Genomic DNA, 21,485 nt, shown 5'->3' with positions numbered 1-21,485 from the left:
TCCCCTCATGGTGATTGGCTGACTGCAGGACTCCTGCACACTCAACAGGAAGTGGAGAAGACACGATCGCTGGGACCAGGTATTGATAGATGCCGGTAACAACATCTTATTACTAAAATTGTTTACGGTTTTAGGACATTTCTGCAATGTTAAATAATCTTAGTAGCAAGATGCCATTGTCAGCATCACCCTGCGCCATTTTTTGCGGCACCATTTTTTAATGAACCCACTTTAAAGGACCACCATCGCAAGAAATAGTAAACATGTAAAATCCATATGTACAGTATAAAATCTACATTTGGTACAACAACTTTACAACTTACAAAAAGTTGTAAAAATTAGACAGATCTGACAAGTTTTGGACTCGTCCATCTCCTCATGGGGGGTTTTCAGGGTTTTCTTTATTTTCAAATGCACTTCCTGAACGGCAGTTGTTGTTCAGTCCAACTACCAATATAGTGAGCAGGGTACCTGGCTGGCATCTTTGTGTATCCTTTCCAGGGAGTGATTTTGTAAACAATAAAGGAAATACTGAGGAGATGGACTAGTCCAAAACCTGTCAGATCTGTCAGACTTTTATTTCCCATTATATGTGACAGGAACATAGGAAAAAGGTGGTTTATAGTGGATTTTACTCTAGGAGAAATGTACTCCTTATAAGTATTTGTATACATATATTTTTGATTTTACATTTTATTTTGCGATTGGGGTCCTATAAGGAAGGAGACTTGAGATCTCCTAAAGGCTCTGGGGCCCTAGGCAATTGCCCAGTTTGCCCTTATGGAAGCTCCGGCCCTTCTTCTAAATAAAACTGTTAACATTTGTTTTTACTATGATCATAAATAAGGTTTAATGCATAATCAATTTAACTAGTGTTCTGTTAGGTGTATAAAGGTGTATATAGAAACTGTGCTGACACCAACAAAAGAGAAATAAAGTATCCGGGCAACAGCCAGCAAGTAATGCTTAGATCACACCTTTAATACATCCACCTGGAGTTCCAAACACTTGATACATACAGTCGGCCTAACAGCCGTTTCGCAGGAGCACCTGCTTCTTCAGAGGCAACATGTTGCCTCTGAAGAAGCAGGTGCTCCTGCGAAACGGCTGTTAGGCCGACTGTATGTATCAAGTGTTTGGAACTCCAGGTGGATGTATTAAAGGTGTGATCTAAGCATTACTTGCTGGCTGGTGCCCGGATACTTTATTTCTCTTTCGTTGGTGGTATCATTTCTTCCTATCCGGAGGCACAGAGGGCCCACCTGTTACCCCCTGGATCTGCTGGTCTATGCATCTTGTGCCAACCTATTGCTGTGCTTTCTTGGTTAGAAACTGTGCTGAACAGGGACTTTAAAGTGTACCAGAGACGATATAGAATAAAAGTTTTATACATACCCGGGGCTTCCTCCAGCCCCATGTATGTATAAAACTTTTATTTTATATCATCTCTGATTTCCTTTAAAGCCACCTTATCAAAGAAACTGTCCTTCTGTAAACCCACATAACTATAGAGCTTTTAGACAGCAACTATAGAAAGTTTTTCAAAGGTATCTGATGACAGCCTGTGTAAAAAAAAATTGCTTTGTTTATAAGCATTTTTAACAGTTTGTGTCGGCATCAGGGCTAGAGCTGTACCATGTAGATAGGTTCCACTTCTCTGTCACTATTCACAGATAAATTATTTACTATTTGTTTCTGCCCTGCTTACACACACACACTGTTTTTTTGCAGATCATATGAGAAATGCTGAGTAAATTTTAGGTACAGAGAAAGACCTGTACTTTTTCCTTACTTGAATGCTCCCCTCCCTCCCCCCACATTCAGAATGAGCTATTCCTGGCTTTTAAAGGGAACCCGAGGTAAGAGGGATTTGGAGGCTGCCATATTTATTTCCTTTCAAACTATACCATTTGCCTGGCAGTCATCCTGATCCTGTGTCTCTAATACTTTTAGCCATAACCCCTGAACAAACATGCAGCAGATCAGGTTCTCCGACTCAGCCAACTCAGGTTTTATTGGATCTGCCATATTCTTGTTCCAGGGTTTTGACTCAAACACCACTTATGCCAGAAGACCAATAGGGGTTCCAGGCAACTGGCATTGTTTACAAGGAAATAAATATGGCAGCCTCCATATCCCTCTCTCCCCGAATTCCCTTTAAACTCTTTTTACACTGCATGAGGCAGAGAGAGAGAGAGACAGGAACACACAGCGCTGCAGTTCATGAGTTATTTACACACATTTGAAGCTATATTTCTGCTTTCTATCATTATGAACAGCTTTCAGTCACAGAATTACTGCTAGCGAGAACTGTTTCTGTATGTTGGATGTTCTGGGCACAGTCCTCCATAGTAATGCCCACAGTGAAAACTGTTCTCTGTAAATGTCATATGTTCTTTTCATAAAAAAATATTGCTATTTGCTAGTAATTACTGGACATATATTTGGCATGCATTTAGAATTTTAGTTAACTTTGATAGTTGTCCTTCAAATAAGGTAAATTACCAGAGGAGACCATCAGCGAAAACAAAACAGCATTTGTAACTTTCTTTATTGTAATTTCTGCCATCAGGAGAACAAGATGCAAATTACCATTGTTGCTAAAAGGGATAGGAGGAAGTCCTCCAGTGTCAGGAGGAAGTCCCTGTGCTTTGACACCTTTACAATGTGACAGCTGACTTCACTCACCAGACAACTTTACTCTCACTTCTGCTTTTCTGAAAGGTTACCTAAAGTAAAATAATTCTGCCCAGATTTATTTCACTTTAGTTCCCTTTAGTTACATTAGCTTCATCCTCTGAATCTGCGATTTTAGACATTCAGTTTTCACTGTCAACACCCTCAGGCTGTGACATGTTTTTTACTGTAAGTTCGGTTTCTGTTTCCTGAGCAACAGACAAATTACATTTTATGATCCAGAGGTGCTTAGGGACATGTTTCTTATTTCATATACTGCTAAAGGGAAGTAATAGTGATTTTTTTTGTCATTGTTTTATTGTTATTTTTAATTAAGCATTACAAAAATTGAATTTTTTAAAAGTGATGTCACCCTCCAGTGAAAAGTCACGAGTTGCCAGGCAGCCCTGTTTGGTGCCCAGTCTAGCCGGAGGTCAGGAACTGCTGACCATTCATGCCTCTTCCAGGTTCTCTTGCCACCAGGAAGTGACCTCACTGTGCCACGCCCCCGACAAGAGGTTTACCAATGTCTATGTGCATAGATGTGGACGCTGGGAAAGGCATATAGACTAGAGATGGGAAGTTCGGATCTCTTCAATGATCCGGATGATTCGAATCGGATCATTGATCATTGGGGGGGGGGGGGGTGAAATGACTAGCAGGACAGGAGAAGGGGAGGGGGGTGGACACACAGAGAAGGGGAAAGATGGACAGAGGGCAGTGAGTGGACAGAGAAGGGAGGAGGGACGAGCAGAGAGCAGAAATGTTTGCTTGCACACAATACCCACATGCTGCAATCATATGCTTTACATATATTTCACCTACATGTTCATCCGTATACCTTGAATGGAAAAGTCGCACAGTGAAAGAAAGCATTCCCAGAAGATAAGTGCAGCTGTTTAGAGCCGAGTGCAGGAGGATCATATTGCACAGCAATCACAGTGCCTGCAAAGTTACTGAGCTATGCTGAGCCAAAAGCTTCCAATGTGTTCACTGTGCACAACTACAGAACAGGCAGCCTATAATCAGCAGCATGTTATAGCCAGTATGTGTGCTCTACACATATCTGGCAGTGGCACCGATGTCCCCTCTACCTGTCCCTGCAAGGCTGGCTCCCCTGAGTCCCCTCCAACAGAGCGATCCATCTCAGCTCTGCTTCCAGGACCCCGCTGCCCGCTGAGAGGGGGCGTGTCGCTCCTGGCCCCGCCCCTTTTGCGATCCGAATCACTCATTTTGATGATTCGAATGATTCAACTCACAAAATAGATTCGGATCAAAGATCCGAATCGTTCATGATCCGGACAACACTAATATAGACATGTGCTCCTCCCAGCATGTAAGAGTGGTATGGGCTGCCTGCTAGGCCTGGCCCTGTACATTAGTGACTGGCAGTGGGAGAACCCTTTTTTGTGGATACAATATGGAATATATGAAAATGTATAAATAAAAATGGTATATTTGTTTCTAGTTCCACTAGCTGGTTGTTGTAACTGTCAAACACTGTAAAAAAAAGAGGGGAAGGTTCCAGGAAATACAGGGACCGAGACGATATAAAGAGAAACAACCAGGAGACAATAGTGCGAACTGCGAGTGCAGCAACCAATTAGATGTAGATCATAAAGGGGTATCCACACTTTTTGGGTTGCTACTATATCGCAATCATCACCTGCAGGGGAATTTTACCACCAACCCTCGGAATGGGATCAGAACACCGGTTGAACTCTTGAATTAAAGGGTTACTTAAAGAGACTCCAAGATCAATTAAACTCAAGCTCTGATACTTACCCAGGGCTTCCTCCCGTCCCCTAAACTCATCTAAGTCCCTCGCCGTCCTCCCGCGGTCTGCCGTTCAGCCGCGTAACAGGCTCAGTGACGTCAGTGCAGGTCTACTGCGCATGCACGGAAGGTCTGGGCATACGCAGTAGACCCAGACTGGACCCGACTGAGCCTGTTACCGGGGTTGATTGCGGCTGAAAGGCAGATCGCTGGAGGATGGCGTGGCACTTAGACGTGTTTGTGGACCGGGAGGAAGCCCCAGGTAAGTATCAGAGCTTTTGTTTAATTGATATCTGAGTCTCTTAAAGCTGAAAAACAAATCCCTTTAACTTACCTGGGGCTTCTTGCAGCTCGCTGTAGCCATCCTGTGCCTGCGCCATCCTTCCAAATCCCTCTATCGAGCAGCAGCGTCCCCCGCAAGGTTGGCCAGTCCCCGCCAGTTGCGACCACTGCGCATGCGTGGCCTCGATCTAGGCGCACCCTGATTGCACTCCCGATGCATGAGGAGATCCCCCCCCCCCGGCATCGGGAGCGGGATGTGGTTAGCCAGCTTTGCGGGGGTCACCGCTGCTGGCCGGAGGGACAGGATGACTCCAGGGGTCTGCAGGAATTCCCAGGTAAGTAAGACTCACTTTTTTTACACATTAGATTTCCTTTAAGAAGATTAGTATAAAATCCAACCTCCTTGCAGAGGTGTAAGCTTATAAAATACAGTAGGGGGGTTGGAGGCGTCCAAGGGGAAAAAAACACTTTAAAATTGTCAAAAAGGAGAGACCACATTAGGCTTATCTCTCCTGATTAACCATCCAAACTTATAGGGCTGATAGGTTATTTGCACAAAACAGAGATAAGACAATGGCCTCAATTCACTAAGATCATGCTAGAGATAATAAGGCAAGAGAAAACTTACCTCCACACCTGAGAGAGTTATCTTACCTCTTCATTCCTTAAGTTACCTCTCCTGTAGTTAAGTTACCTCCTCTGTAGTTATTTTCACACGCAGCTAATTAACAGCCTGTCTTTAACTCTGGAGTTATTTTAAGGATTGGAGAGTTAAAGACAGAAGAGTTAACTTTAGGTTTGCCTGAGGTAAAATGTTTCCTGAATACTACATGCCTTATCACCATGGTAACAACTCTAGAAGAGTTATTAAAGACAGGAGATAAGTTTAGTGAATTGAGGCCAATGTGTTTCACATGAGCGCTCACACCTGTGTTCACCTCAGCCACTTCGCATATTGTTTTGTCATTGACCTGAAGAAGTGGGGGGAAACCTACAAAATGCGTTGTCTTATCTATTTTGTGCAATAATAAACGTATTAGTCCTATGAGTTTGGCTGGTTTGTCAGGAGAGGTAAGCCTTCCCTTGCCTGTCGTTTTAAACAATTTTAGTGTTTTATTTACCCCTGGGTGCCTTCTACCTTATTTTATACAGAAAATAGAGGCTGCTTTGCTGTTGTGTAAAACAGGCAAGATAGCCCCATAAATAATGTCAAATAGGGCTTAGAGTTCATCCCTCCCTAAACATTACCCCAAGCGTTTGTTTACTTGGTTACACTGCACTATACCCTACATTCTACTCCATTTGCCAACACAGGCAGGACAGGGGCTGGCCGGTCAGATACTTCCGACCCACAATCCTCTGTGTCACATTCTAGGATCCACTATAGGAAGGAGGGTGAGGGGTAAGCATAGTCAGGGGAGGGGAGTGTGATTGGACGCCACATGATGTATTGGAGTCAGGCAGCTGGTTAGAGTGAGTATTCAAAACGTGAACAGCTGAGAACTTTTAGGCCTTGTTTACATTGTGTTCCGATCGCGTTAGCGTTCTTGTTAGACATTTTTTGAAGCATTGAAGCAGTTTTTCCCCCCTTCCTGGTGATTTCTGTGCTTTGGATGTTTTTGCTAAGAGTTTTTGCAGAGCGATTCCGTTTTTTCATTTCCTGATCTGGAAAAGAAAACGTATTTATTCTTCAAAAAGCGAACGCAATCGCTGCACAAAGTGATTTTGTGAGCATTTTGCGTTTTTCTTATACCTTCCATTGTAGCAAAATCGCCCCAAAAATGGGCCATGTATCGATTCTCCAAACAGAAAGCGGATGGATCGCCCTAATCTGAACTAGCGCATAGGATAGCATGGTATAAGAGCTCTGAGAACAATTTTGAAAAATCGCAGATGCTTAAAAAAATCCAAAAACACCTCTAGTTTGAATGGGCCCTAAATGAAAAACTTTTTTTTTAAGAGTAAATGTTTTTCATGTCATATGCCCACTGTGGTGCTCCCTTTAAAAGGTACCTGTAGTGAATTTTTTTTTTTTAAAAAAAGTTGCATCATTAACTCAGAGATTTTCCCAATCTTTCTAAACTCCTCCTCCTGAGTGGAGACCCTCTTAACAATATTCAACATTAATGATAAATATTTGCTTGGGGTCTCGGGCGCAAACTATGGCCCAAGCTTGCACGCTGGCAGTTGATAAATATCTGCAGTACCTTTTTCTGTTCTTCCGACTACAGGTTTGCTTTAATCACTTCACGCTATAAGAGTGAAGGGTATAAATGCGCGCGCACGTCCTTGCGCGCTCCCGCGGCATGCATGCATGTGCACTGTGGTAGAATGGACATTTATCTAAACGTCCTATTAGCACTAAAGGTGAACAAACAGGATGTTTATAAACATCCATTTTTGCAGGAAGCGGTTAAAGGATATCCATTGCGAAAAAATTGTAAAATGTAAAATACATATATATAAATGTACACTTCTCCCAGAATAAAATGCACTATATAATAGTGTTTTCACATGTTGCTGTCACAGTAGGTAGTGAGAACCTGTCAGATCTGTTCGCTTTTTTCTCCCTATTGTAAGCAACATTGGATAAAAGTAATTTACAGTGCATTACACTCTGGGGAAAAATTTTATGTATATAGTTTACATTTTATTGCGACAGTGGTCCTTATAGGTGGTTTCATTTAAAATACAGCTTCTCCATTACTCGGCCCTGCCAGCCAGCAAAGAGTGGCCATTACATCCGAACCCGGCACAAAAACAGAGGTCCAAATCAGGGCACCGCAGGGTCATGTGATCCCACAAATCCGACCAGCAAATCAGTGAAACTAAAAAAAAAAACAACTCTTCATTCGTATGCATAGTAAACATGAGATTTTCCATCTGTTCCAGTCACTGACACCACACAGCAATTCATCAAGAATATTTATTAAAATATCAGTCATCTATAATTACAAAATAAATTAATACAAATTGCACATTTTCTCTTTATTGCTATTGTTGCTGTAAACATTAATGAAATGGAATTTGCAGGTCAGCCCACTGCGTGTTACGTTATGTGGGTACACGCGTGTTGAACATACCTGACCTTATAACTAGAGATGGCCCAGCCTTGGAGAACTCATGGAGGAGCATGTGATCAGTTTGATCAGCTGATAGATTTTTAAGGCTCTGATTTGCTGGTCATGATCATGTGTTAAACCAGGAAGTCATCACAGCAAATCAGAGGCTTACAAATCTATCAGCTGATCAAACTGATCATGTGCTTCTCCATGAGTTCTCCAAGGCTGGGTCATCTCTACTTATAACATGTTTGTGCTTTGCATTGTCTTTCCACATGCACTTGCCATTACCTGGATAGCTCCACCCACTACGGATAATTCAGTTACAGGTGTGTAATCAATTGATCCCAGGGCTCCACATATTTATCAGGGATAGGCGGAGTCTTCTAAGTTCCCGGTTCTGCTTCCTGGATCTCCATGCCCCTCTCCACGAAAAAAAGTTCAGTACTTACTGAGGTTCATAAAAACACTTGTTTTGAGCACCCAAAATATTGTGGCGCCATAACTGTCCTTCTCCACATGTCATTGTTTTATCACAGTGTATGAGAGGATTGAAAAGGGTGGGTGGATGGAGCTGAGAACCTGAGATATTAAAAGCCAGGGTATGTTAAAGATTGCCTCCACCCATAACTGAAGTATCGCCTGCAGGCGGTGTATCTCTGTTAAGAAGTCTGTTGTCCCTTCCTAGTGCTCTTTAATCTCTGCACTGTGCCTTAGTACAAAGTTTCCCATTCATTCCTTCAACATTCACTTAACCTCCTTAGCGGTATTCCCAAAACTGTGTCGGGCATACTACTCTCTGTCCACAGGAGTCCCCCAGAATTAATGAATTCGCTCACATGGCTGTAAAAGCTTTAGCTGGCACTAGGCTATCTAGTAAAGGTGTCTGGCACCCCCCGATCGCCTCTGATCCCCCCCCCCCCGATTCCGCCATTTATACGTTACCCAGCCTGGATCCAGTGATTGCGCAGCCTCCCTGTACAGCTCCAGTCTCTCTATGAGGAGGATCGGGTTTGCACATGACATCATGACGTTGGCGACGTCATGACGTCATGTGCGATCCTTCCAATAGTGAACACCGTAGCTGTGCGGGGAGGCTGCGCCGATCACTGGATCCAGGCTGGGTAATGTATAAACTATCTGGATCGGGGGATCCGGGGTGCCGGACACCTGTACTAGCTAAAGCTTTTACAGCCATGTGAGCAAATTCATTACTCTTGGGGGCACAAACTAACAAAACCTGAGCGGTAACGCTCAGGAGGTGAAAAAAAACAAATATTTTACATTTTTTAGATGTAGAAATTGGTGACCGTGTGCCCTAATGGAATGCTTGATGCCACAGGATGGAAGTAGGAATGAGTCTAATGGTGGCCACTAATGATACAATCTTTTTCATCCAATCTTACCATTTCTAGGTAATATAAGGTAACTGCCTAAATTATCTATTCAATATATTCACTCAATTTACCCTTATACTACATAGATTTGGTAAAATTGGATGAAAAAGATTGGATCATTAGTAGCCACCTTAAAGCCGTCTGCAGTAAGTTACTGACAGAGTGTTACATTGTTTCCATCAAGCAGAGGTTAAACATGCTTAACTAGGAATGCTGAAAGAGGCACTACAGCGAAAAACTGTAAAATGTAAAATATGTGCAAACATATACAAATAAGAAGTACATTTTTTCCAGAGTAAAATAAGCCATAAATTACATTTCTCCTATGTTGCTGTCACTTACAGTAGGTAGTAGAAATCTGACAGAAGTGACAGGTTTTGGATTAGTCCATTTCTTTATAGGGGATTCTCAGCAAAGCTTTTATTCTTTATAAAGATATTCCCTAAAAAGGATTTAAACAATGATGCTGGCCAGCTTCCCTGCACCCTACACAGTTTTTTGGCAGTTGAACAGAGCAACTGCCATTCACTAAGTGCTTTTGAAAATAAATATATCCCTGAGAATCCCCTATAGATAGACTAGTCCAAAACCTGTCACTTCTGTCAGATGTCTACTACCTACTGTAAATGACTGCATTAGAGGAGAAAAGTAATTTATGGCTCATTTTACTCTGGAAAAAAATGTACTTCTTATTTGTATATGTTTGCACATATTTTACATTTTACCGTTTTTCGCTGTAGTGCCCCTTTAACTCTTCAAGACCCTGTAGGTAGTGATGCTTGTTATGATCTCGTGATCACTAGTCAAGATTTGTGATTAAAAACCTGCCGACTTTAGCGGTTAATAGCAAAGCCTTCTTACATGCTAGAAACACCAAATTTGCCAGATATATTAGGAAGAACAATGGGAACAAGAGGAAAAATGTCTACATATAAATGCGGTGGATGACAGTTCATGTATTTACTGCATTTAAATGTATACTCTTTTTCTTTGAAAATTTTAAAGTTTTGTTCTCAAAAACTATAAGGTTTTTGCGATTGCGATTTTGCTATGCAATGCACTGCATAGCAAAATCGCGGCAAAAATTGCTCCGCGGTGCGATTGCGCTTAAGTAAAAAACAAATCACAGTAGTGGAAATTACATACTGCGATTCCGATGTTATTAGGCAAACCGTAGCGATTTAAAAATCACTAGCGATTTGCGATTTTGCGATTCAGCATCGCAATCACCGCTAGTGGAAAAGGGCCCTAACAGTTAAAGTCAAATCATGATCACAGCCGTGATCATGGATATTACTTTTAATCACGGTTAAAATGCGAGTCAAATTCGGAATTGGGCATCAAGTCCGCATCATGATCACGGCGTATCCAGATTCCGATACTGCCGTGTTCAGATTTACTTGAATCCGTAACTGGGAGTATCCGAGCACCACTACCTGTAGGAGATTGAAGGGGAAAAAAATAAACAATGAAAACTATTTGCAAAATTCTATATTTTTCTGCCATGACTTAGAATATAACCTTGTCCCAAAATATTTCTAAAATGGGAGTTATCCGTTAAGTCACCCTCACATAAGGCAAAAAGCATTAAAGAGAACCCGAGGTGTGTTTAAAGAATGTTATCTGCATACAGAGGCTGGATCTGCCTATACAGCCCAGCCTCTGTTGCTATCCCAAACCCCCCTAAGGTCCCCCTGCACTCTACAATCCCTCATAAATCACAGCCGTGTGGTGAGGCTGTGTTTACATCTGTAGTGTCAGTCTCGGCTGCTCCCCCACCTCCTGCATAGCTCCGGTCCCTGTCCCGTCCCTTCCCTCCAATCAGCAGGGAGGGAAGGGATGCAGGCGGGGACTGGAGTTCTGCAGGAGGCGGGGAGAGCAGCAGACTGACACTATAGAGATAAACACAGCCAGCTCTGACAAGCTGTTTGTCAGCAGCATGGCTGTGATTTATGAGGGATTGCAGAGTGCAGGGGGACCTTAGGGGGGTTTGGGATAGCAGCAGAGGCTGGGCTGTATAGGCAGATCCAGCCTCTGTATGCAGATAACATTCTTCAAACCCACCCCGGGTTCTCTTTAAGAAGCATAAACAGGCTAGAAAAACATTGAATGAATGATCAACAGCTTTCTTTCTTGCTGTACATATTGCACATAGTAAATTCAATATATCCAGTAACTAATACACATATGTAAACTGCAATACAAAAGTGAATATACAGCCTTACTCCAGTATCTGCACTTTAGGAACCTATAAAGGTGGATAAATAGAATGGAATACTTTTTTTTAGCTAAGAATGGTAAGTAAATAATATTTCCCTTTTAACGCCAGCTAACCCATTTCTATTAAATGTCTTGATAAATGTTCAGTTTGCTGTATAAATGTTTGGTCGTCCTGGACTGTAGGTGGCACTGTGTGAAACATAAGTAATAAAAATACAGTACATAATGGGCAGCACAGCACCACCAATAGGGGAAAAGATGGTACTGCAAAGCAGTATTGTTACATACTGTAACTTTAGAATAATTTATCTTGCAGATGCTGACTGGCACTGTAGAAAGGACTTACACAAAACAGTATAATCTCAATAAAAGTCAAAAGTGGGAGTGACTGAACCAGGGAATGTGAGGAGTAATAGGGGTGTGATGTGTGTCATGTGACTGCACATTATAGACTAGGGAATGTGAGAAGTAATAGGAGTGGTGTGATGTGTGTCATGTGACTGCACAGTATAGACTAGGTAATGTGAGAAGTAATAGGGGTGGGATGTGTGTCATGTGACTGCACAGTATAGACTAGGTAATGTGAGAAGTAATAGGGGTGGGATGTGTGTCATGTGACTGCACAGTATAGACGAGGTAATGTGAGAAGTAATAGGGGTGTGATGTGTGTCATGTGACTGCACAGTATAGACTAGGGAATGTGAGAAGTAATAGGGGTGGGATGTGTGTCATGTGACTGCACAGTATAGACTAGGGAATGTGAGAAGTAATAGGGGTGTGATGTGTGTCATGTGACTGCACAGTATAGACTAGGGAATGTGAGGAGTAATAGTGATATGAGATGTGAGAAGTAATAGTGATGTCATGTCATGTGACTGCACAGTATGCCTGTAATGAGTTAAATTGTCTATAGTAAAATATCGGTAATTTAAATGACCAAAATGTTTATTATTGGCAACTCCCGTAGCTGAATTTCACAAAGGCCATGGCCTAGGGCACCAGGAAAGCAAGGGGCAGGCTGTGGGCAGCAGGGTGGCAGTAGCAGTTAGCCTGCCGAACATTTGTCATGCTAAACAGTTTGCACATACCGGTGGACGGCTACCAACAGCCAGATCTGGAACTTGGGGGATGAAGGGGCAAGGGCACTTACAGTGATCTCTGAGCTGCATGTCACTCACTGAATGTGCCACTCACCAAGGAGCTTACAATCTAATCCCTGCCATCATGTCACTAATTATCCTCAGAGGAGCTTATAATGTAATCCCTGCCGTCATGTCACTAACTGTCCTCAGAGGAGCTTATAATGTAATCCCTGACATTTTATCACTAACTGTCCTCAGAGGAGTTTATAATGTAATCCCTGCCGTCATGTCACTAACTGTCCTCAGAGGATCTTATAATGTAATCCCTGCCATTGTATCACTAACTGTCCTCAACGGAGTTTATAATGTAATCCCTGCCGTCATGTCACTAACTGTCCTCAGAGGATCTTATAATGTAATCCCTGCCATCATATCACTAGCTGTCCTCAGAGGATTTTATAATGTAATCCCTACCATCATATCTCTAACTGTCCTCAGAGGAGCATATAATGTAGTACCTGCCATCATATCACTAACTGTCCTCAGAGGAGCATATAATGTAATCCCTGCCATCATGTCACTAACTGTCCTCAGAGGATCTTATAATGTAATCCCTACCATCATATCTCTAACTGTCCTCAGAGGAATTTATAATGTAATCCCTGCCGTCATGTCACCAACTGTCCTCAGAGGAGCTTATAATGTAATCCCTGCCATCATGTCACTAGCTGTCCTCAGAGGTGCATACAATGTAATCCCTGCCATCATACCATTAGCTGTACTCAGAGTAATTTACAATGTAATCCTTGCTGTGTTGTGGTGGTGGGAGAGGGGGGGGGGGGGGGAGCTGTCGGTCCAGGGGCAGCTGGTAATAGTGGGCCTTGGGCAGTAAAAAGTAGAAATCCGGGCCTGGCAACTCCTGTGCCCCCAACTCCTGCAGCAGCGGCACGATATGTACTCTAGTTTCAAGTCATTCGAAACTGCAGCTGAATTTGCTTTATGCTGGAAGAACGAGTGATTCACCAGTCATCATTACTCATCTATATGTAGGTGTGTTTATGTACTGCTGTTTTTTTTCCAGACATAAGTCGTTTAGTCCCTTTTGCTCAGAATGTTGGCTGAGCATCTGGTGAGGACCAGGGAGGCAGAAAAACAAATCTGTCAGCAAGTTGTTTTGTAGGATTCTGTAGAATTCACATGACTACGGCGTAGGCGTTTTATAAAGCAGTGGATGGATTTTTAGGGACATGACGGGATGGTCTGCCTGGTCCCTCGCGGTACTGAGGTGATGCCTGATGGGAGTGACTGTGCAGACAACATACACATGGCATCTCTGTTACTGCTCACATTTGTTTTGCTTTTGGTGTGAAGCAGTTTCATTGGGTAAAGTTGCCCATAATGACTACAGATGAAACTAAAAAAATGAGAATATTGTGCAAAAGTCCATCTATTTCAGGAATTCAACTTAAAAGATGAAGCTAATATATGAAATATGAACCCTTTGTAGGTGTTTAGGATTAATCAGCTGATTAGAGTCTGACACTTTGAGGCGAGAATATTGAACATTTCACAATATTTTAATGGGCCCAGTGCACACCGAAATCCTCTAGCAGATCCTCGAAACGCTGGAGGTTTTTGAAGCAGATTTCAGAGGGATTCTAGGCATGTTAATTAGAGACATTTTCTAAACATGCCTAGCCGTTTTTGGAGCATTTTTGTGTAGCAGATTACATATATTGTTACAGGAAAGCTGTAACTGAACAGCTAATATAACAAAAACGCCAGGAAACCGCTCTGATCTAGCATTTTTCAGAGCTGTTTTCCACTGCCCCTATACTTTGAGCTAGAAATGCCTCAGAAATCAAAAAAATGCTGCAGCCCAGGAGTTTGCGTTTGTGGAAAAAACGAGTTGATGTGCACCATCCCATCCCACGAGGTGTGCACCATCCCATCCCACGAGGTGTGCACCATCCCATCCCACGAGGTGTGCACCATCCCATCCCACGAGGTGTGCACCATCCCATCCCACGAGGTGTGCACCATCCCATCCCACGAGGTGTGCACCATCCCATCCCACGAGGTGTGCACCATCCCATCCCACGAGGTGTGCACCATCCCATCCCACGAGGTGTGCACCATCCCATTCCACGAGGTGTGCACCATCCCATCCCACGAGGTGTGCACCATCCCATCCCACGAGGTGTGCACCATCCCATTCACTTTCATTAGCCAAGCGGTTTCCCCCCTGCAAGTGTTTTAAAAAATGCTCCAGAGCCGCTCTGGTGTGCACCAGCCCTTAGTCTGAGATTTTGATTTAATGAGTCTATTTCACATATTAGTTCCACCTTTTAAATTGAATTACTTAAAGGGATACTGTAGGGGGGTCGGTGGAAAATGAGTTGAACTTACCCAAGGCTTCTAATGGTCCCCCGCAGACATCCTGTGCCCATGCAGCCACAAACCGATGCTCCGGTCCCTCCTCGGGTTCACTTCGGGAATATCAGACTTTAAAGTCTGAAAACCACTGCGCCTGCGTTGCCGTGTCCTCGCTCCCGCTGATGTCACCAGGAGCGTACTGCGCAAGCACAGACCATACTGGGCCTGTGCAGTACGCTCCTGGTGACATCAGCGGGATCGAGGACACGGCAACGCAGGCGTAGTCGTTTTCAGACTTTAAAGTCTGAAATTCCAGAAGTGAACAAGAGGCGGGGCCGGAGCATTGGGGAGTGGCTGCGTGGGCACAGGATGTCTGCGGGGGACCATTAGAAGCCCTGGGTAACTTCAACTCATTTTCCCCTGACCCCCCTACAGTATCCCTTTAAATAAATGGACTTTTGAACATATTTTAATATTTTAAATTTCACCTGTACAGTTTCCCCCCATTCTGAGGGGTATAAGCACAGAGCTACAACAAGCGCACAGTTCAGCCTCTCTTGCAAACAAAAACAAGGGCTCTTTTATACTGCAGATTGCAAAACTCAATGTTACTTTTGTTTGATTTTGTAATACAATCTTTCTTGCTAATTTTCAACAATTGTGTCTTGTGACTTTCTCTGGCTGCTGGGAGCCCAAGAGGAAGCACAGGAGAAATACAGCCTGGAGGACTTTTGAGGTTGGGAAAAATCATATCGCAATTACAGTAGTCAGAGCCGGATCATCCAGAAGGCCGGCCTAGGCAGTTGCCTAGGGCCTGGAGAGAGTCTAGGGGCTTAGTAGGTGCTACCCCCCAGCCCCCACCAAATCTTACTTAAAAAGCCAGAAGACAATCAACGATGGGCAAAAACTGCTATCTTGCTTAGGGCCCCAAATCATTTTAATCCTTTTCTGACAGTAGTATAAAAGAGTTCCTGTAATTTTTTGTAACCTTGAGAGGTCCGTGGGTTTTTAGATTTGCGTGCGACAGCAAATCAAGCCTCGTATAAAAGAGCCCTGAACAGCATTCAAGTCAGATGATCAGCATGGCAGCTAGCAAATAAGCATTTAAAAAAAAAGTCTTGAATGCAGCAATGGCTACTGCCATTTTTCTCTTAGATTGCTATTTAAGGATTGCATTTATAAAGTGCAGTTATTAAAAATCCATGCCTCCCCCCCACAAGTGCTGCAGCAGCCAATAGTTGGCTTAAAGCGGAGCCAAGATGAAAAACTAACTATAACAAGTAACTTGTCTATATATCTTATCTAAAATTTAGCTGCAAACCGCTTCAATAGAATATGATTATTTTTTCCTGTGATACAATGACAGCAGCCATGTTCTGTCACATTGTCACAGGCTGAGAGCTGGAGATGCTATCAGCTTGCCTGTGTGTAAATTCAGTCCCCTCTCCTCCTCCCCTCTGCCTCTGAAATCTCAGGCTAGTAACCTCCTCCTCCTCCTGCCCAGACTGAGCTCCCATAAGCCCTTGCTACAGTGCCAAGGCACAGTGAAAAGCTGTGGGCGAGGCTTGTTTAGTTTATAGGGAATTAGAGTATTAAAACAAAAAAAGTATTTGGCCTGAGGAATGCCCTATAAACTATATGAAAGGAACACAACTATGCAATGAGTAAACGTTTATCTCGGATCCACTTTAACATAAAGTGACACTACTCCTTCTGGTCACTAGATGGTGCTACTGCGTAAACTGTAAGTAGACTCCTCATTCATTTCAGTAGGGAGAGCGTCTCCTATCTACTCAGCAGTAAAGAACACCGCCTGGACAGAGCGGAGGGGAAATAATTGAGCGTTAGCTGTTGGGATCACTAAGTGATCAGAAGAGGTCCGATTACAGGGACCTCTCGAAGAGGTGATGGTTTGTTATTTTCAGTAATTGTTCTATGCAGGTGTAGTTATCTAGTTAGTTAAGCAATACTGAAGTGAGCTGCAAAACGTTAGCTACTCACCTACGGTGTGTAGAGGGAAGTCTCTGGATCCCAAACAGCCTTCCCGCTCCTCTCTATCTCTGCCCTCGTTCCACCTTCAGGACTCCTTGGCAGGCTTTGGAAGTACTCACGGCCCTGAATGCTTCAGAAGACAACCAGAACCATACGGATCTGCTAGTTTCGGAAGGACTCATGGAAGCAAGTACCACGTTCTGAAGACTGCCCCAAGGAGGGCCAAAGACTTTTTCGACCAAGCTGGTGGAAGAACTTTACCGGGGCCTGGTGGTGAAATGAGAGGATGAAGAGTGGACCCCCAAGGCTCTATAGAGCCTTCCCTCTCCATAACTTTAATATTGCTTTAAGCAAACTTGAACAAAAATAAACGTATGAGCTAATGAGTTGTATGTGTAGTACAGCTAAGAAATCGTACATTAATAGCAAAGAAAAAAGTTTCATATTGTTTTCCAGTACAGGAAGAGTTAAGAAACTTCAGTTGTTATATATGCAAAAGAGCTTCGCTGAGCTATTAGACCCTCTGGGTCGAATACAGTCCTGTTTTCTGAAGCACTGAACTTGTTTTACTGCAGGAAAGTTCAAAGGGTTATTATTTATGCTTCCTTTAATAGCTTAAAAGACAGAGTGTTGTAGCCAAACGGCAAATATTACAGAAAGATGTAAAGAGCTACCGGTATATGACTGAAAAAAAAATACGAGAATCTTTTCTTTGCTACTAACGTTCTAATCATTTTCCGTACTACACATACAATCCCTTATATCATGGGGTTTTTTTTTTTGCTTCAGGTTTGCTGAATCTGGTTGTGCCAGATAAGCACATCGTTCTACCGTTTCTAATCTCAAATAAAAATCTTTAAAAATGAAAGTGCAGATTTGGCTAGTCTCCTGGCTATGTGGAGGATCTATGGGAAGACCAGTATTCTCTCTATCGGTAGAGACTAGAATCTCCACCAATTCTTTTCCAGTACCATCTACAGAGCACACGTCTATTTCTTTTTTCTTTCTTAAAAAAAATTAAATAAAAAAAAAAATTAACAAAATAAATTCTGTAATATAATTTGTCATGTACAATAAAAACGTGTCGTATATAAACTTTATAAAATGTTTCCCGCTATTGTATTGTAAGATATTCAATAACTATTTTTTTTTTCTTGGACTTGATGAGCTCCTAAATACTTTCAGAATTTTGTAATAAGAGATGCTCTTTTTAGCTGGAAATAATTTGTCTGGGCACTAAGCTCCGACATCCGGAACAATTAGATCAGTGGCGTAGCAATAGGGGTTGCAGAGGTAGCGACTGCATCGGGGCCCTTGGGCCAGAGGGGTCCTCTCTTAAGCACAATATTAGCTCTCTATTGGCCCTGTGTTGGTAATAATCACTTCTATAGATGCTTTAAATAGTAGTAATCATTAACAAAATAATTTCTCATCCCCTTTTTGCACTTCTGACACTGTGGTTGTCCTTTGCAGGTTTTGGTGCGCCGTATCAATTGTTATGTATAGAGGGCTTGGGGGGCCCCATGTAAAACTTGCACCGGGGCCCATAGCTCCTTAGCTACGCCACTGAATTAGATCTGGGGGTGGGAGGGGCCAGCGGGGGCTTTAATTTAATGTTCCTCTTTAATTTTTAGCGTGATTCTAAAGTTCCATGAAATGGGGCTCAACGCTATTGCACCAAAAATGCAGCGTGCAGTGCAGATTACGCTAATAGGAATGTTTCACCGCTGTTTATACAGTATAACCGTGTCGGCATCCTTGCAACAGCATTGCCAACTCATCCCTGTACGTGGGTAAGTATAAACCTGCTTTTAAAATGACAGGTTCCCTTTAACAGACTTTAGTCTGCAGTGATAAGTTTCTTCAATTTAACGATCAACGATCCAAACATAGTCCTCCAACCCACTTTATAAAACTGTGTTCCCTCTGAGGCGGAACAATTAAAGTAAGTAAGGACCAGAACACGAACCTGGTGAAGGCTGTGATTGGATACATTAGAAAAGAAGATGGACCAAAGTATTGCAACTGCTCTACATATTAAGGGATCCTAACTCCAGTTGATGTTGCAAGAAGGCGTATGTAGATTGGTATCAATTCTTGGTATATAATACTGAATGGAATGGAAATGCCATTGAATAGGAAATGAAGCATGTAGTGTGATTGTGGATCACATTTGTGGGAACACTGATACGAGTTTTCTCAGGGAAAACCTGTGAAATTAAAATTCTCTATTCACTAATCGTGGTGTTCCTATTCGAGGCCACGTGGTTCAGAACCCAAACACATACATTCAGCACCAAACAGCAGGATGGGATGCATTTTGTTTAACTCCGATACTTCGTTCTTCATCTTGGAAGGAGGACTTATCGGAGTTAAACTAAATGGACCCCGTCCTGCTGTTTAGTGCTGAATGCGCGTTTTCAGAATTCCAAACCACGCGATCCCAAATTGGAACACCAACACCACTAATCACAAGTGTTGCTGATTACTCAGCAACTGTAGCCTGGAGATAAGAAGAAGACACTTGCTGTTCGCTTGGTGGCACCATTATCTGGCTTGAGGTGGGACTCATACCTTAAAGAAATGTATGTGTCTATTTTCAGTCCTGATAGAAGCAGCATCTGGAATTCTAGAAATGTCCAGTTTAGTACTGTATGTCTGTGGAGGCACTTATCTATCCGGGTCATCAAATATCCAAAGGGATACAAGGTAGCTTCAGCCTGAGACCTTTTTGCGTTATAAGAGCTGTCTCTATTACCAGTGACTTATTCTAGAGCACAAGTGTCAAACTCTAGTCCTTGAGGACCATATCCATGCCAGTGTGTAAAATGGACTGAGAAATGTGTTCTGCTTAATGAACCATACATTTTCTGATTCAGTCCCATCAATTTACTTCAGCTGAGCTAAAAATGTGTGAGGACCTCGGCTCTCGAGGGCTGCAGTTTGACATCCCAATTCTAGAGTAAGTCAATTATCTGAGCACACAAGTGTCTGGGTGTTAGGGACAAAGAAATATCCAGTTGAACATCTACCTTATATTCCTTTGGGTGTGTAGCTGAATGGACAATCTGCTTGTGCTGGTCCAGACAGAATCTTGGAATGATCTAAGGGAACCAGGGCATTTTTTATGGATTTGTATCCCTTTGTAGTCTATAATTGGTCTTGAAGTTACTGGATTGTTTCGAAGCTGGACCTGGTTTATCCTTCAGTTTGACGTTCTTTGCATTTAGATTGTCATCACCATCATTACCGGTCTTTCATCTTCTGTTCAAAGCTTTTCACCCAACCTACTGTGTTCCGCTTACTCTCCTCCCAACTGAAGAGTGGTTTGTAGCCGAAGTGCCTCTCGGCCTTGTTGGTCTGGACAGTGAAGGTGGTGCTGGCCACAGCCAGTGTGTATGTGTTGAGCATGGGAGCGTAGGTGCAAAACGGGTGGAGAAGCCACTGCAGGAGGACGTTGAAGAGAGCCACCAGATAGAGCAGGAAGTATGGGACCAGGGGATGAGCCCCAACCATACGGAAGCCACAGGCTGAAAGGAACTCCATGTTGAAGTCTTCGTAGCTCTTGTAAGGGGAGTCATCATAGCAGAAATATACCTGGCCACCCAATACAGACGTCTTCTCCTGCAACTGGCGGGCAGCGAGGACATGCATCCATGCCACATTGCCTGGAATAGGAGAAGCAAAGAAAGTTATATTTCGCTCAACATCTCCACCATGCTGAGTGATGTCCAGTTCATACAGCAGTGGGGAAAGGAGATCCATAGGTGGTGCTACACTGTGACAACCCCCTCCCCTCACTCAGTAACATACAGTTAGCTGTTTCCAGGCTCCACCAGCATACACTGAACAGGATAGGGTCTGTAAAAAACTTTCCATGTCAGTCGATGCAGGCATTAAGTAAACCAAGGGTCTTGTCTAATTGGCATAAATACCTCATGATCCTTGCGAGATCCCTTGTGATGACTGTATCTGGATGAAACTCATATTCACAAAAAAAAAATCCTTCTGATTGTATGTTCTAACATTGTGAGTCAACAGGACTAGAGTCTGAAGAATGCATACCAGCTGAAAGCTTACTGTTTTTCTGTTAAATTAGCCAATAAACCTTCCTGTCTGTAAAATACAAGCTCTACTCTCCAGCAATGCTTAGCTACTAAGATAAGGAATTACACACACAGGCCCATTTAAATTGAAGATGAAAAATGATCTCCTGGTAGAAAACTCAGGAGAACAAATGAATTGCATATGGCCCGCAGTGTTTTTCTCCCTCCGGGCTCTTCCCCCTCCCCTTGCTTGTAGAGTCCCCAGACATGGAATGATTTATCTGTGATCTGTCCACACAGCAGCAGCTTGCTTGGATTAAAGAGAACCTGAGGTGAGTTCTAACAATGCTAACAGCACACAGAGGCTGGGTCTGCCTATACTGCCCAGCCTCTGTTGCTATCCCAATCCCCCCTAAGTTCCCCCTTCGCTCTGCTATGCCCCATAAATAATCAGCTGAGCTGTCGACACACAGCATGTCGCAGCCGGCTGTTTACCTCTGTAAGTGTCAGTCTCGCTGCTCCCCCGCCTCCTCCATAGCTCTGGTCCCTGCCTGCGTCCCTTCCCTCCCCTCCCCG

At 43.1% G+C, this 21,485-nt stretch overlaps 1 protein-coding gene across 1 annotated transcript in view; it reads right to left on the bottom strand.

Annotated features, from left to right (window-relative positions):
- Window positions 1-19,228: 19,228 nt before the first annotated feature.
- HSD3B7 (hydroxy-delta-5-steroid dehydrogenase, 3 beta- and steroid delta-isomerase 7) overlaps window positions 19,229-21,485 on the bottom strand; it is an 80,886-nt gene continuing 78,629 nt past the window's right edge. Inside the window, exon 7 of the mRNA XM_068243925.1 lies at window positions 19,229-20,531. Coding sequence (XP_068100026.1) covers window positions 20,110-20,531 — 422 coding nt within the window. The 3' untranslated portion in view covers window positions 19,229-20,109. The remainder of the gene's footprint in view (window positions 20,532-21,485) is intronic.

This window comes from Hyperolius riggenbachi, chromosome 7 (assembly GCF_040937935.1).
Source record: "Hyperolius riggenbachi isolate aHypRig1 chromosome 7, aHypRig1.pri, whole genome shotgun sequence".
Lineage (NCBI taxonomy): Eukaryota > Metazoa > Chordata > Amphibia > Anura > Hyperoliidae > Hyperolius > Hyperolius riggenbachi.
This window is presented reverse-complemented; position numbering and strand designations above follow the sequence as displayed.